Source organism: Lepus europaeus, chromosome 3 (genome assembly GCF_033115175.1).
Source record: "Lepus europaeus isolate LE1 chromosome 3, mLepTim1.pri, whole genome shotgun sequence".
Classification (NCBI taxonomy): domain Eukaryota; kingdom Metazoa; phylum Chordata; class Mammalia; order Lagomorpha; family Leporidae; genus Lepus; species Lepus europaeus.
The window spans coordinates 116,678,921-116,693,564 of NC_084829.1; the positions used below are offsets into that span (position 1 = coordinate 116,678,921).

A 14,644-nucleotide genomic window follows, 5' to 3' on the forward strand; every position below is an offset into this window, starting at 1 on the left:
GTCGCAGCCACTTTGCGGGGCGTGCCAGGACTTGGGGACGCGGCTCAGAAAGAGCCAGGGCGGGGAGGCAGCGGCTGCACCGGCGCCAGAGCGAGATCTGCGCGCCCTGGGACTGGAGAGTGAGTGGTGGGCTGGGCGGCGGCAGTCGTAGCCGCGGGTGCCTCCCCGCCTCGCCGCTTCGCAGGCAGCACCGCCTCCCGGGCCGGGCCGTTCTGCCGGGTCCTCTGCGCGTTCCCGGGCCCAGAGCTGGCGCACGATGCGCCCGGCTGCGTTCTGATCACCACAGCGTTGCCGCCTCCGCCGCGATGATCCCCCCCGAACCGCCGCAGCAGCAGCTGCAGCCGCCGCCGCCGCCAGCCCCACCGAACCATGTGGTGACCACCATCGAGAACCTGCCAGCCGAGGGCAGCGGTGGCGGCGGCGGGAGCCTGTCCGCTTCCTCCCGGGCCGGCGTGCGCCAGAGGATCCGCAAAGTGCTGAACAGGTGAGCAGCGGCGCCCGGCGAGAAGCGGGGGCCCGGGACTGCGGGCGCCCGGCCCCGGGGCTCCCCCTGCCCCTCGGACGGCCCTGTGTCCTTTGGGATTGGGTCGGTGTCGTGGGAGACGGAGCAGCTCGGGGAACGCGCCCTGCCTTCCCTAAGAGGCCGTGATAGCTTTGTCCCGGCGCTGGAGCCCTGGGGTGCGGAGCTGCGGGCTGGTCCAAGGAACGAGTTCGCGGAGAGGCGGGGATTTTCGTCCCAGGCTGCCCGCTGTGTGCCCGCACTCGCGCCCTCATGCACACGTTTCGTTTCACTTCCCTTTCCCATTCGTACCCCAGTTCTGTGCTCAGGGGACCCGGGACGGGGCGGAGGCGGGAAGGCGCGGGGCTGCGCAGATAGGGTGGAAGTCGCCGGCCTCTTGCTGCTGCCTGCCCCGCCCCGGCGCCTACGGCCCCCCTGCAGGGGATGGGGTCGCAGCTGCATCCCGGGCGGTGGGAGGGGAACCCACCTTGCCTGCCGGGCGCCCCAGTAGCCGCTCTGACTCTGGAAAGGGAGGCTAAGGCCTGGACCAGACCCACGCAAAGTGCGAAATGTTGCGTGAAGGAGGCGCCGGGCTATTCCGAAGCTGGCTAAAGCGGGGGAAGGCGCTCGCGGGTCGCTGGCGCCTCCACTGCCGGAATTCGCGTGGTGAATCCGCCAAGAACCCACCCAGGCATCTTAGGATGAGGACCTGGGGTAATGTGAAATGGGGGTCCCTCTGGCACCCCGACTCAGCTGTGATGTCAAAGCGACCTTTTCTACTTAAGTAACTGGAAAGGATTGATGACTTGACACACACACACACACACAAATCACAAAGCGAATGGGTGATGTGTTTTTATTTAGGTGCGTGAGTGCTTTTCGATGCATCTGTAGGGGTAACGCTTCCGGTTGCTGTGTTCATACAGGTTTCTGTGTGGCACTTTTGGGGTAGCAGAGGTTCCTCTAAGGAATTCACATTGAACTGTCAGGAGTCTATAGCTCTAGAAGGAGCACAAAAATATATACAAAAATAGAAGCTTGGAAAGTATCCTTATTTAGGGAGCATGGTTTAATTGTGTGATATCAAATTCCAAACTGTTCAAGAATTCCGTGTGAAGATTGAATGTGCATATTAGCTGACTTATATGTTTCCATTTATTATCGAGCAAGAAGAAATTCACTCTGAAGAGAGACGTGAGTTGTTGATAGAAAGTCAGATCTTCCGTTTGTAGCTTAGAACAGCTTCCAAAAATACTGCATTTGAAATTAGCAGACTAAGTCAAGATGATGAAGGCTCAGTAAATATTGTATGGGTTCTTTGTGGTTTTATTTTTTAATTGCAGATGCCTTGGCATAGGCTATTTAAATTTTTAAACTATATATGTTTTTAATTATTGATTTTTCTTACAAACTAGGAAAAATCCTTAGTATAGCAGTTCATTTATCTCTGCTTAATTATCAGGTATTTCTTAATATATGACGAACCTTCATCCAGAATAACAAAATCACTGTTAGGCATGAGGAGAATGAGGTGGTCGTCATTCCTGTGCTCCTAGCCAGCTCTTGTGGCTGGCAGCAGAACCATTTATTTCTGGGTCCTGGTTCTTTATCTGTAAATTATGTTGGATAATATTGGACTTACCCACCTTACCATGGTTTTAAGAATTACGTAATACTGAAGAAAACACTACACAAATTCACTTATTCAGCTCATTTTCATTGTCTAATGTGAGTCTATGGGAGCAATATGGGCAAATAAAGTGAAATACTGAAACATCATGGGTAAAACTTTGTGTGATCCAAAATCTTCCGTGGTCTGTGGCATGAGTTGTACTGTTCCTAATGCACAGAGGAGAAACCCAGACTTAGGTGGGTCTAAGACATTTTGTCTTAGGTACATCTATGAACTCTAGGGTTATAGCTTTTAGGTTGAATTACAAAAAATGGTTTATTTTTCAAAGTTCAGCAGAATTTTCACTGTTCTGTTTTGTGTTGGCTGAGTGGCTTTTTCTCCTTCTTAAAGGGTAAAGATAAGCTATGTCTTTGAAGAGTATCTTTGGTAAGGAGACTGAAAACAATGGACATACATTTTTAAATTCTCAATGCAATAATTTTTTTAAGATTTTATTTACTTGAGAGGTAGAGTTACAGACAGTGAGAGGGAGAGACAGAGAGAAAGGTCTTCCATCCTCTGTTTCACTCCTCAAATAGCTACGCTGACCAGAAGCCAGGAGGCAGGAGCTTCTCCCAGGTCACCCATGTGGGTGCAGGGGCCGAAGTGCTTGGGCCATCCTCCACTGCCTTTCCAGGCCATAGCAGAGAGCTGGATTGGAAGAGGAGCAGCTGGGACTAGAACCGGCACCCATATGGGATGCCAGCACTACAGGCAGAGGACCAGCCCCACAGTAATTTCTTTAGCATGCTAATGGGCTTGGCTTTTATGCCATGATGTGTCACTAAGAGAGAGCATTGGCAATGGCTGCAGAGCTATGAAATTCTAAATACAAGCCTATTCCAGATAGTATGGAATTGTAGAGATCCTTTGCTAGTATTGACATGTAGCTCTCCTGTGGTGTGAACACTCACAGTGTGTTGGAAGGTCTATTAGGCAGCCCTACTCGGGCCAATTCATAAGCTTCTTTGTTTTCTGGAAACTCAAGATCTTACTGTTTCCTCCCCCCCCCCCCCCTTTTTTTCTTGCCTCTTTCTCTTCCTCCTTCTCCTTCTGTTTCCTTCACTTACATTGCCCTATCTACTCATTGTCTTCAGCTGTTTCCATCCATCTATCCCCAGTGTGTAGCAACTTAACTCTTAGAAGAAAGTAATTCCTAATCTAAGACTAAGGAGCCAATATAAAAAGTATGTCTTCAACTTTTGGCATGCAGATATACAGTCAGCAGCATTCTAGTACTGTGAGCTACCTGGGGTGGTCTTTTCAGTGACTGCATGGGGGCACTGTACCACCATCAGCTATTAGCATCCTAAAAGAGGGTTGCTGAGAGGTAGGCTGGTGCAATGGGACCAGAAATATTAAACCTTGAACCAGGCAAGTCTGGTGAATTGCTTGCCTTTGGTCACACTTACTTGCCAACCCAGAGGAAGAAATGCAATCATATATGCTGTCTCTATCCTGTCTACCTAGAGAGAGTTCAAGATAGAAATACTGATTAATAATTAATTAAAGGAACTTTCTTTCAAGAAACTTAGAATGCAAATGCAGTGTTACCTTAATGGAATTGCCTCATATTGTACTGCATAATTTTATTTCCTTGGTGTAGCTCCATATCCGCTCCCTGTGGTGTTGAATTACTGCATTTTGTTAATGACAGTTGGGGCATTTTGTTGACTGACTCCCTTTCTGTGAAGCAATTAGATTAGATTATAATAGTATCTAAGACACTGGTGAAAGAGGAGATTCTAGGTAATTTTTTAAAATCAGTTGATGGGACAGGTCACATTCTTTCTCTTGTCCTATCAAGATTGTTTTGGTGGGATGGATGTTTAACCTAGCAGTTAAGATGCCCCAGTTCCATGTAAGAGTACTTTTTAAGGAAAAAGGTTTATTGAGGGGGGAAATCCAATAGGCCAGAGGGAAGGGATGAAGAAGTGAGGGTGGGGTGTTGAGAGAGAGATCAACAGAGAGGTTGAAGGAGAAGGAGAGAGAGTTCTGGAGAGAGAGCCCATGTGCGGGAAGCAGGTCTTGTTATACCTTTGTTTCTTGACTCCAGCTTCCATCAGTGCTGACCCTGGGAGGCAGTGGTGATGGTTCAAGTAATTGGATTGCTGCCATTCACATGGGAAATCTGAATTATGTTACCAGCTGCTGGTCCAGATCTGGACATTTAGGAAGTGAACCAGTAGATGGGAATGCTCTCTCTCTGTCTCTCAAATAAATAAGCAAAAATTTTAAAGTAATTGTTTTGGCAATGGGATACAAGAAATACAAAATGTAAATGCATAGTAATTACTGCTTATTTAATTTCCAAAGATGTGCAGTAATGCATTGATTCACAAAAGGAAAAAAATATGAGAAACTCTTATTTACTTATTTATTTATTTTTGTGTGTGGAGTGGCACTTATTACCCTAACATAGAAAAAAAGATATGATAAAAAGAAAGTACTTCAGGGGCAACAGAAGATCTCACAGAGATTGCTGATTAAGCATATTTTTTAGAAACATAGGAGTGAATATTGGGGCTGGTATTGTGGCATAGCAGGTAAAGTTGCTGCCTGCGATGCTCATTCATGTCCTGGCTACTCCACTTCTAATCCAGTTGTCTACTGATGGCCTAGGATGGCAGTGGAGGATGGCCTAAGTGCCTGGGGCACTCCCCTTCCTCAACCCCCTAGCCTAGGAGACCCAGATGAAGCTCATGGCTCCTGGTGTCCACCTGGCACATTCTTAGCCATTGTGGCCATTTGGGAAGTGAACCAGTGGGTGGAAGATCTTTCTCTCTGTCTCTTCTTCTCTCTCTCTGTAACTCTGACTTTCAGATAAATAAATCTTTTTTTTTCTTTAAAGCAACATATAGGAGTAGATACTGATCCATAAAGTGCATGAAAATTTTCTCCTTTAAAATAATTAGTGAAATATTTTTGTAAAATGAGTGAAAGCTTGTTTGTGTTCTGCCTGTGTATTTACCTGTTCCTGTTTGAATATTGTATTTCCAGCCCTAAGCAAAAATAATGGTGAATTGGGGCTGGTATTGTGGCACCATGGGTTAAACCACTACTTGTGATGCTGGCATCTTATATTTGAGTGTTAGTTTGAGCCCTGGCTCTTCTGCTTCTGATCCAGCTTATTGCTAATGAGCCTGGGAAGGCATCGGAAGATGGATTAGGGACCTGGGCCCTTACAGCCTATGTGGGAGACCAGCATGGAGTTTCTGGTTCCTGGCTCCTGTCTGGACCTTGCTGTTGGGGCCATTTGCAGAGTGAACCAGTGGATGGAAGATTCTCTCTCACACTCTCACCCTGTGTTTCAAATAAATAAACCTACTAGGAAAACACACACACACACACACACACATCTGTGAATCTCTAGCCTTGACCGTTTTCTTCCCAGTAAGACATAGATGTATTGGATTGTGTCAATTTAGAAAGAGATTTCTGCCTTTTTGAGTCATAGAGTGGAGATGTTTAAGCATTAAAACAGAACCACTAGTGACCCTGCTCCATCCACTTATTTGACTTGACACTAACTTTTTTTTTAATTTTTTTTTTTTTTTATATTTTGGACAGGCAGAGTGGATAGTGAGAGAGAGAGACAGACAGAAAGGTCTTCCTTTTCCATTGGTTCACCCCGCAATGGCCGCTGCGGTTGGCGCGCCAGTCCGAAGCCAGGAGCCAGGTGCCTCTCATGGTCTCCCATGCGGGTGCAGGGCCCAAGGACTTGGGCCATGCTCCACTGCTTTCCCGGGCCACAGCAGAGAGCTGGACTGGAAGAGGAGCAACTGGGACAGAATCTGGCGCCCCAACCGGGACCAGAACCCGGAGTGCCGGCGCCATCGGTGGAGGATTAGCCTAGTGAGCCGTGGCGCCGGCCTAGATACTAACTTTCAATTTACATTTATTTTATTAATTTTGAAATTTCTGGAAATTTTCTGAATTGTAAATTAAAGAGCACTAAGGATGATACATAGGAAGGCTGGTAGCCTCAATGAAATCAGTATGTGGGTGGAAAACTTACCATATAAGGTGACAAAATGTGTATGTATAGCCTTTCTGAGTTATTAAGAAAGTGGCCAGTACATTGTGAACCAGTCGAATAGCTGCTAAGAAATAGGGTTCTGCCTGAAGTTGGTATTAGGTCAGTTGATGAAAACATATAATTTAAATGATCATTTTTTTATCAAATGAGAAATTGACAGTGAGGCTTTTCTACAAGTTGCTCCTTCTAACAGATGTCAAAATGAAAAGAGGAGATCAGCTACTAGTAAGCATAATTGATACAAAATATTCCAAATGAAAATGGGTGGTGTGATTGAAAACAGACATTTCTAAAATCAATAGTAAATACAGGATGTCTGAACAGCACATTTGTTTTTAACTAAAAAGACCCATTTATAAAAATAAAATTTCAGGCAGTACACTTGTGTTTATGGATAGTGGGTGGAAAAATGAATGCTCACAGAAAAGGAGTATATGGTTATCTTGGATAAAGGTGATGTATTTCCAAATAATTAATGTGTAACAAAATGGATGTGTCTTGATGTAATTTTTCTTTGACCTTTTACTTTCTCAAAATCCTTTCTTGCTGTTGAGCCATCATAATAGATATCTATTTTTATACTGTACACTGCTGTAGAAGTAACTGGTATAGGAAATTGAGCAGGCTGCCCATGTAGTTCTAGAGTTACTTAATGAAAGAGATGATTTATTATTTAGTTGCCATTTCTCATAAAACTATAATGCAGAATGTGAAAGTACCACCACGGGGTTTTAGGTTAGCTTTCTTATTCATTTGAGTTCAGGACAATGAACACTCACAGTACATTGTTCAAACATACTCATTCTTGATTATGTTTCTCTTTTTAAAGATTTATTTTCCTTATTTGAAAGGAAGAGAAGTGGGAAAAAGAGAGACAGAAAAAGAGAGAGAGACACAGAGATTCCATCCACTGGCTCACTCTCCAAATGACTGCAACAGTCTGATCTGGACCAAGTCCGAGCCAGGAGCCCAGAACTGCATCCATGTCTTCTACATGGGTGGGTGGCAGGGGTCAAAGCACTTGCGCCATCTTCCTCTGCTTTCCCAGGTGCATTATCAAGGAGCTGTCAGAGTGGAGCAGCTAGGACTTGAACCAGCATTCCAAAATGGGATCTGCATGTCCTAAGCCATGGCTTAACCCACTGTACCATGCTGGCCTCTTGATTATGTTTCTAAGGAAGTTTGCTTAGGAAGTTCAACTCTCATAGACGTGATGTAAATGTTTCGACATATAAAAGTACATATTCACTTATTCTTAAGCAATTTCTATATACTGAGCCTTATTCTGGAAGAATATGTGGCAAAAAGTTCTTGGATTGAGGGAACTCAAAATCTAGTTGGAGTATGGGCACTTGAGGTCAAAGTTAAGACACTGGTGAAGACACCCACGTCCCGTATCAGAGCGTTTGAGACTTGGCTCCACCCCTGACTCCAGCTTCCTGCTGATGCAGACCCAGGAAGACAGTGGTGAGGACTCAAATACTTGAGTTTCTGCCACTCACATGGGAGATCTGGATTGAATTTGGCTCCTGGTTTCTGCTGATCTTAGCCTGGGCCATTGCAGGCATTTGGGGGAATGAACCAATATATGGGAGCTCTGTCTCTATGTTTCTCTTATTGCATCTCTCTGCCTCTCAAATACATAACTTTTAAGAATCTTTAAAAAAGAAACCTAACTAGGGATTTGAAACATTAAAATTCATAATCTGAATTGTTATATGTCATGCCTACCTTGATGCTTCCAAATATCTAGATACCGGAATCATGTGAATAAATTGTTTCCTATGAAATCCCCATTAAACTCTTTGTTGTTCTTATACAGGCATAGCAGGAATGTACAATAGCTAAGAAGAAATTCCATTAGAAGTGTCAAGGTGACTAATAAAAATAAATATGATTTAGAAAATATTTTCTTAGGAAAATGTCAGACCTTAATCATTGGCAAAGTGAGTGTAATTTAATTAGACTATTATTCAATTTAAAAAATATTGTTTTTATTAAATTTAAATTCTAAACTTTTCCTCAAGAATATTTACTTAAATGTATATGATGATTTTTAAAAATGTCTTATGTGTAATTTTGCAAGTTCCAAAATTATAAGCCACCCATTCAGACTGCCTTCCATTTTATACAAATTAATTAGGGAAACCCACTACAACTGCATGAACACCTAATAGATTTTAAAAACCAAATCATGTATATTATATCTAGATTTAGATTGACAGGGCTACCATTTGTTGTCATACCTGACTCTGAGGAGGCATGAAGTACTCTGCTCTAAATCGTATTGGACAAATATCTGTCCATTGTTCACTGTTTCATTCATACAGTCAAATTTGGATTCAGTATTTGTTGAGTGTGTACTCTATGTTGAGCATTGCTGGATTACAGTGGTGAACCAGGAGCCACAGGCTGGCATCTGGGTGCCTGTGGTGGAGCTAATATTCTCTTCTTCCCCTCCCTCCCTTCTTCCCTCCCTCCCTCCTTCCTTCCTTTTCTCTTTTCTTTTCTTTTCTTTTCTTTTCTTTTCTTTTCTTTTCTTTTTTCTCTCTCCTCTCCTCTCCGCTCTTTTCCTCTCCTCCCTTCCCTTCCCTTCCCTTCCTTTCCCCTCCCTTCCCCTCCCCTCCCCTCCCCTCCATTCACCTCCCTCCCCTTCCCTTCCCTTTCTATAAATGATGCTTTCTAAATTATTTATTTGAAAGGGGATGGGGGAGAGAGAGTGCAGTCTTTTATCCAATGGTTCATTCCCATCAGCTGTGCCTGGGTGGCTGAAGCCAGGACTCTGGAACTCAGTCCAGGTCTCCCACAAGTGTGGCAGGGATCCAACCACTTGAACTATCACCTGCTGTCTCCCAGGGTCACATTAGCAGAAATACTAGAATTGGGAGCAGAATCAAGACACTACCCCAAGGCATTCTGATATGGAATGTGTGTGTCCCAAGCAACATCCCAACTACTATGTCAAATGTCTGCCCCTTGCTCCCCTTTCAATCTAACTCACCAAGAGGCAATTTAAATAAACTAGAAAAAAAAAAGGTAACAAAATTGGTTAGATTTTGAAACTGATCTAATCAAAATTCCCATAATTTGGCTGCTTCACTTTTAGGAAAGCTGCTCAAAAAGAAGATTGGACCCACAGTAAAATTACATGAAGTGTACACAGATTCAAGCAGTAGGCCTTTCTTGTTGAATACAGTTGGGTTTGATTCATGTAGGACATTAAAAAATCAAATGAGAAGCAGCCATTAATGCCCATCTAACTCCAGGGTGTTGGAAGAATAGGGAGAACAAATTTGAATCCCTTCTTGGTGTTCAGGCTGAACCTATCAAGATGATTGCCATCTTATGAAAGAAAATAGAGTTTTCTGAAAATATTTGTGTGATGACAATGCATAGGCAATTGTTTGGGGGTTTGGGCATGTGTTTGTGTGTTGCAGGTAGAAGAGATTTAAAATGTGAGGCTCATGATCCTGGGTTGGTGGAAAGACTGGATAGTTTATTATATATCTTGATACAATCTAATGAACACTTGAGTTAACGCTATCATTTAGCCCCTGACTTGAGTTCTTGAATTTTGCATTATAAAACATAAATTTAATATTATAACACATTATGTTATTCTCTTAATAATAAATATTATTATTATCTTTTCTATGTAGTAAAAGAAGTTTATGTGGCCACATAGCTTAGTGCTTTTATAAGACCACAAAGAAGGTAGAGTTAATGCTGTGCTGGGAACAGGACAGGAGGCATCTGGTTGGCATTTGCCTTAGTTGTGCTGAAAAACAGGCAGGGTAGGAGCATGTACAAGGAGAAGCAAGAGAGAAGATGTGCCAATGTTGGAAATCAGAGATTGGGGGAAAGATTGAGTGTCCAGCTTGGTGATATGATAGGAATTGAGGAAATGTCAGTAGAGTACATTAGGCTAAAATTTTAGGATGAGGTCAAATAATAGAAAGCCCTAGGTGTTCCAATAAGCTGTTAGAGTTCATTCTGTGAAGAACAATAATTCATACTATTTTAAGTCTTTGAATAGAAAAATAACATAATCAGAGGCAGGCCTGAACATGTTGTTCTATGTTGTTCTAGACAAAATCAATAAGATAGGTGGAGAGGGGAAGGAGTGGAGTGTGAGTATCAGCTGTGAGGACACTGCAGTCATTTAGGTGAGAGGAGACAGCAGTCAAAATGGGATGGAGGCAGCCAGGGTAAAGAGGAAAATGGTGACTGGGACAGAATCTGGACCAGGGTCAGGGAAAGGAATATTAGATTATTTGGGGGGTGACACACAACAGTGCCTGGAACATAGTGGGACTTCAACATTTGTTTGTTGAAAGGGTATTTAAAAGCTGCCCCAGAGAAGAGATCTGCTCACCAGGTCTGACCTTGGGTGCTGAGTGAGCAGAACAGACAACCAGGAGGGCGCCGTAACCACCTGAGTGTGGTCCTTGGACCCAGACCACAACAAAGACAAAAATTGAAAGAAAGAAATTTAGAGATATCTACAGCAGTTTGACAGAGCACTTGTATGGCTCTTGTCCTAATATTAAAAAATAGGACCATGTATGTGCTAAGTTTTTGTTTTGTGCCATTTGATTTTTATCATAATTGATTTTTTATTGTATTTTACGAAAGTATTGTCTGCAATCTTGAAAACCAAGTGATATTTTATAATGGAAAATTTGAAAAGCACTGAACCTAGCTGGATATCGAAATGGGAGTAGACAGTGAGTCTGGATTCTGGAGGCTCATTTAATCATGGATTGGAGGATGGGTCTTTGTCATGAGACTGGTATTCATCATGGTGCTGCATATCCATATTGCCAGAGGGTGACATGTAGCTTGTAGGGTAAGCCTCACAAAGGCCACGTTAAGTATCAAGGCCTCAGCCAAATGGCCTGGAGTTCAGCAGGGGCTCCTGACCTAAAGATGCCTGTGGAATGTTAGGGAAACTTTTCAGAAGTGAAAAGTGCGCAGAGAGGCAGTGAGAGTACTCCCTTTCAGACCTTATGCAGTTGAGGAAAACAAGATTCCAGGTCTGAGAGGAGGGTGGCTCAGGATTACATGTGGCCCAGCAAGATTGACTGGACCACTAATATGGATTCATCTCAAGCTATAAAGAGCACAGACTAGCAGCCCCTCAACCATTCCAGAGTAAGTCCTGAGCCAGGTAGAGGCATAATTTAGATATTGTGGATACTTTAGGGGACAATTCAGAAAAAAGGCCTCCACTCTAATGGAGGAGATAGTATGGGGGCAAACAACATACAAATGCATAAGGAAGATTTCAAATAGTGACCCATCCTGTGCAGTGGATTGAAGTGGGGCAGTGTGGCAGAGAGGTAATAAGTGCGTTTTGATGTGGAGAGATAGAAAAGACCCTTCCATGTCCTGACATTGAAGCTAAGACCACAGTAACCAGGGCATGCATTTGATCTAGTGGTTAAGACACTATGTGGGAAGCTCATATCCTGTGTCAGAATGCCTGGCTTTGAGTCCTGGCAGTCTTCCAAATTCCAACTTCCTGCTGATGCACACCCTGGGAAGCAGCAGGTATTGGCCACATAGTTGGGTCTCTGCCACCCACATGTGATTCTCAGATCTTCTGGCTTGGGCCTGGGCAAGCTTGCAAGCTCGCTCGCTCTCGCTCTCTCTCTCTCTCTCTCCCCCCATCTCTATCTCTATCTCTATCTCTATCTCTATCTCTATCTCTATCTCTATCTCTATCTCTATCTCTGAAGTAAATTAAATAAATACACAATTTCAAAAAAGATTGGAATGACCAGAATGAGCTGGCCACCGGAGGGCCAGGAGGTGGGGCATTCCAGGCAGAGGCACTAAGATGAGGCAAGTAGCAGATGTAATGAACCGAAGCAAAGGGAGGCTGGAATTCAAGAAGCAGGTGAGGGTGCTGGGGAAGGAGATCAGGAAGGGAGACAGGTGCCGATTCCAGGTGAGAAGGGAGCAAACTGAAGGTGTTGTTAGGCAGAGGGATTATCTGGTTAATGCTTTGAAAAAACCCTCTCTGGCTGATGTTGGAGAGTGAACTGTGGGAGAAGTGGGAAGGGGAAGGAAGAGATGCTGGAAACTGAACTGCCTGGCCACAATGGTGGTGGAGAGAAGTGTTTGTGTTTGGAGTGATTTGCATGGGGGAGAGGAGTCCACAGGATGGGACGAGTGATTTGATGCAGCAACTGAGAAAGAAGAATGAGAATAACCCTAGTTTCTTGGGCTTGAGCAATTGAATGAGTGAAGGTGCCATTTTCTTAAATGGGGAAGGAATACAAGGAATCTTCAAAAACTTCATGAAAAATGAGTATTATAAAAGAACAACTATGCAAGGATTTCTTTTTTAAGATTTATTTATTTATTTGAAAGGCAGAGTTCAGAGAGGCAGAGTGGAGAGAGAAGAGAGAGGAGAGAGAGAGAGAGAGAGAGAGAGAGAGTCAGAGTCTTTCATCCACTGGTTCGCTGCCCAGATGGCTGCAACGGCCAGAGCTGGGCGAATCTGAAGCCAGGAGCCAGGAGCTGCTTCTGGGTCTTCCACGTGGGTGCAGAGGCCCAAGGACTTTGACCATCTTCTACTGTTTTCCTGGGCCATAGCAGAGAGCTGGATCAGAAGTGGAACAGCTGGGCTGCAAATTGGTGCCCATATGGGATGCTGGCACTGCAGGCGGCAGCTTTATCCTCTTATGCCACAGCTCTGGACCCCTGTGCAAAGATTTCAAAACTGGTTTGCATCAAAGTAAACTCATCTTTTAATGTACTTCTTGAATTTTATAAAGTTTCTTCAACTGTTTTGTGGATATAAACTCAAGAGTTTACTTCTGGCAAGTTAAGTTAGAGATATCTAGTAGAAAAGGAAAAGCTGGAATATGGAATTTTGGGGCAAAATTAGGGCTTGGAATTTGGACTCGGGCATCCTGGGCCCTTGATATGTGGATGGTTATCTGGAGGTGATATGTAGGTAGAGGAAAAGAGGGGTCTCTCGAAACAGGACACGGGGCACATCAACCCCCAGAGTCAAGCAGAGGAGGTAGACTCAGTGAAGGAACTGGAAAAGGAGGTGTCTGAAGGAGGAGGGAAACCAAGATTGAGTGATGTCCAGAAGCCAAGGGAAGAAAGCATTGCCAGAGGGAAGTGATAATCAATGCACTGTGCTAAGAACAATTAAGGAACAGTCAATGAATGCCAGTGGCTTCACAACACAGCGAATGTTGGGGGCCATGGCAATCTTGGAATCAGAGGAGTGTTGCAGGTAGAAACCTGAATGGAATGGTGTGAGAGGGAATGAGAGGTGGCGAGTTCAGAACACAACTTTAAGAAGTTTTGCCCTAACAAGGAAGAGAGTAAAGGGAGTCTTTAAATAAAAGAGATAGTATTCATGGGAATGACCATTGGAAAGGTGAAAATTGCACTTGCAGGGAGGCGTGGGATCAAGGAAGGAGGCGAAACTTTGGACAGGCTCAGGTGGTGGGACCCTAAGCACAGGAGGTGGGGCTGGTCTTTGAGAGGAGTCAGGACACTGTCCATACAAAGTACCGGAAGGGAGGCAGAGAGGGTGGCAAGGAAGGTGACTTGGTAGATTTAGTGGTGGGAATAAAAGGCAGTTCCTGTCTGGGGGCTTATCTTTCTCTTGGAACCATTAGACCAGGCTACCAATTGTGAATTAAGTTGCTAGGTGGTAGAGGGGGTGTGGAAGATACTTGTACAGAAAGAAGAATCAGAAAGGAAACATCCTAAAAAAGTGTCATGTGTAAATTTGACTTTTGTGCTGGCTTGAGGTAGGGGAGCGTGATGGGCAGAAAGAAGCTATTGCTATTTAGAGTATGCCTTGTTAAGGATTAACTTAGAAACAGATGTAGGTCCAACCACAAGCCAGCACCTTCAGTGAATTCACATAGGAAGCAGAAAGGATGTGAGGCAGGATGTATTTGAGGGAGCTCTGTAGGACTTGGGTCCTGATTATATTTGGGTGTGTGTTATGAGACAGAGGGAGAGAGGAGGAGATTAAGAAACCCTACTTGGAAACCAGAGTTGTGGCACAGTGGTGTGAAGCCACGCCTGCAACACTAGCATCCCATATAAGCGCTGGTTCGAATCCCACCTGCTCTACTTCCCATCCAGCTCCTTGCTAATGTGCATCGCAAAGCAGCAGAAGATGGCTGGGTATACTTGGGCCCCTACCACCCATGTAGGAGGTCGTAATGGAGTTTTGGGCTCCTGGGTTCAGCCAGGACCAACCTTGGTCATTGTGGTCATTTGGGGAATAAACCAGAGGATGGAGCTTTCTCTCTCTCTCTCCTCTCTCTCTCTCTCTCTCTCTCTCTCTCTCTCTCTGTGTGTGTGTGTGTGTGTGTCTCGCTTTCTCTATATAATTCTGCCTTTCAAACATATAAATCCTTAAAAAAAGAGAGACTTTCTTGGAGGTCAC

The 14,644-nt window shown here is 44.3% G+C and overlaps 1 protein-coding gene across 1 annotated transcript in view; it reads left to right on the forward strand.

Annotated features, from left to right (window-relative positions):
• The first annotated feature begins 305 nt into the window (after nt 1-305).
• The window catches only part of SLC35F1 (solute carrier family 35 member F1), a 467,572-nt gene continuing 453,233 nt past the window's right edge, over nt 306-14,644 (forward strand). The window contains exon 1 of the mRNA XM_062187689.1: nt 306-484. Coding sequence (XP_062043673.1) covers nt 306-484 — 179 coding nt within the window. The remainder of the gene's footprint in view (nt 485-14,644) is intronic.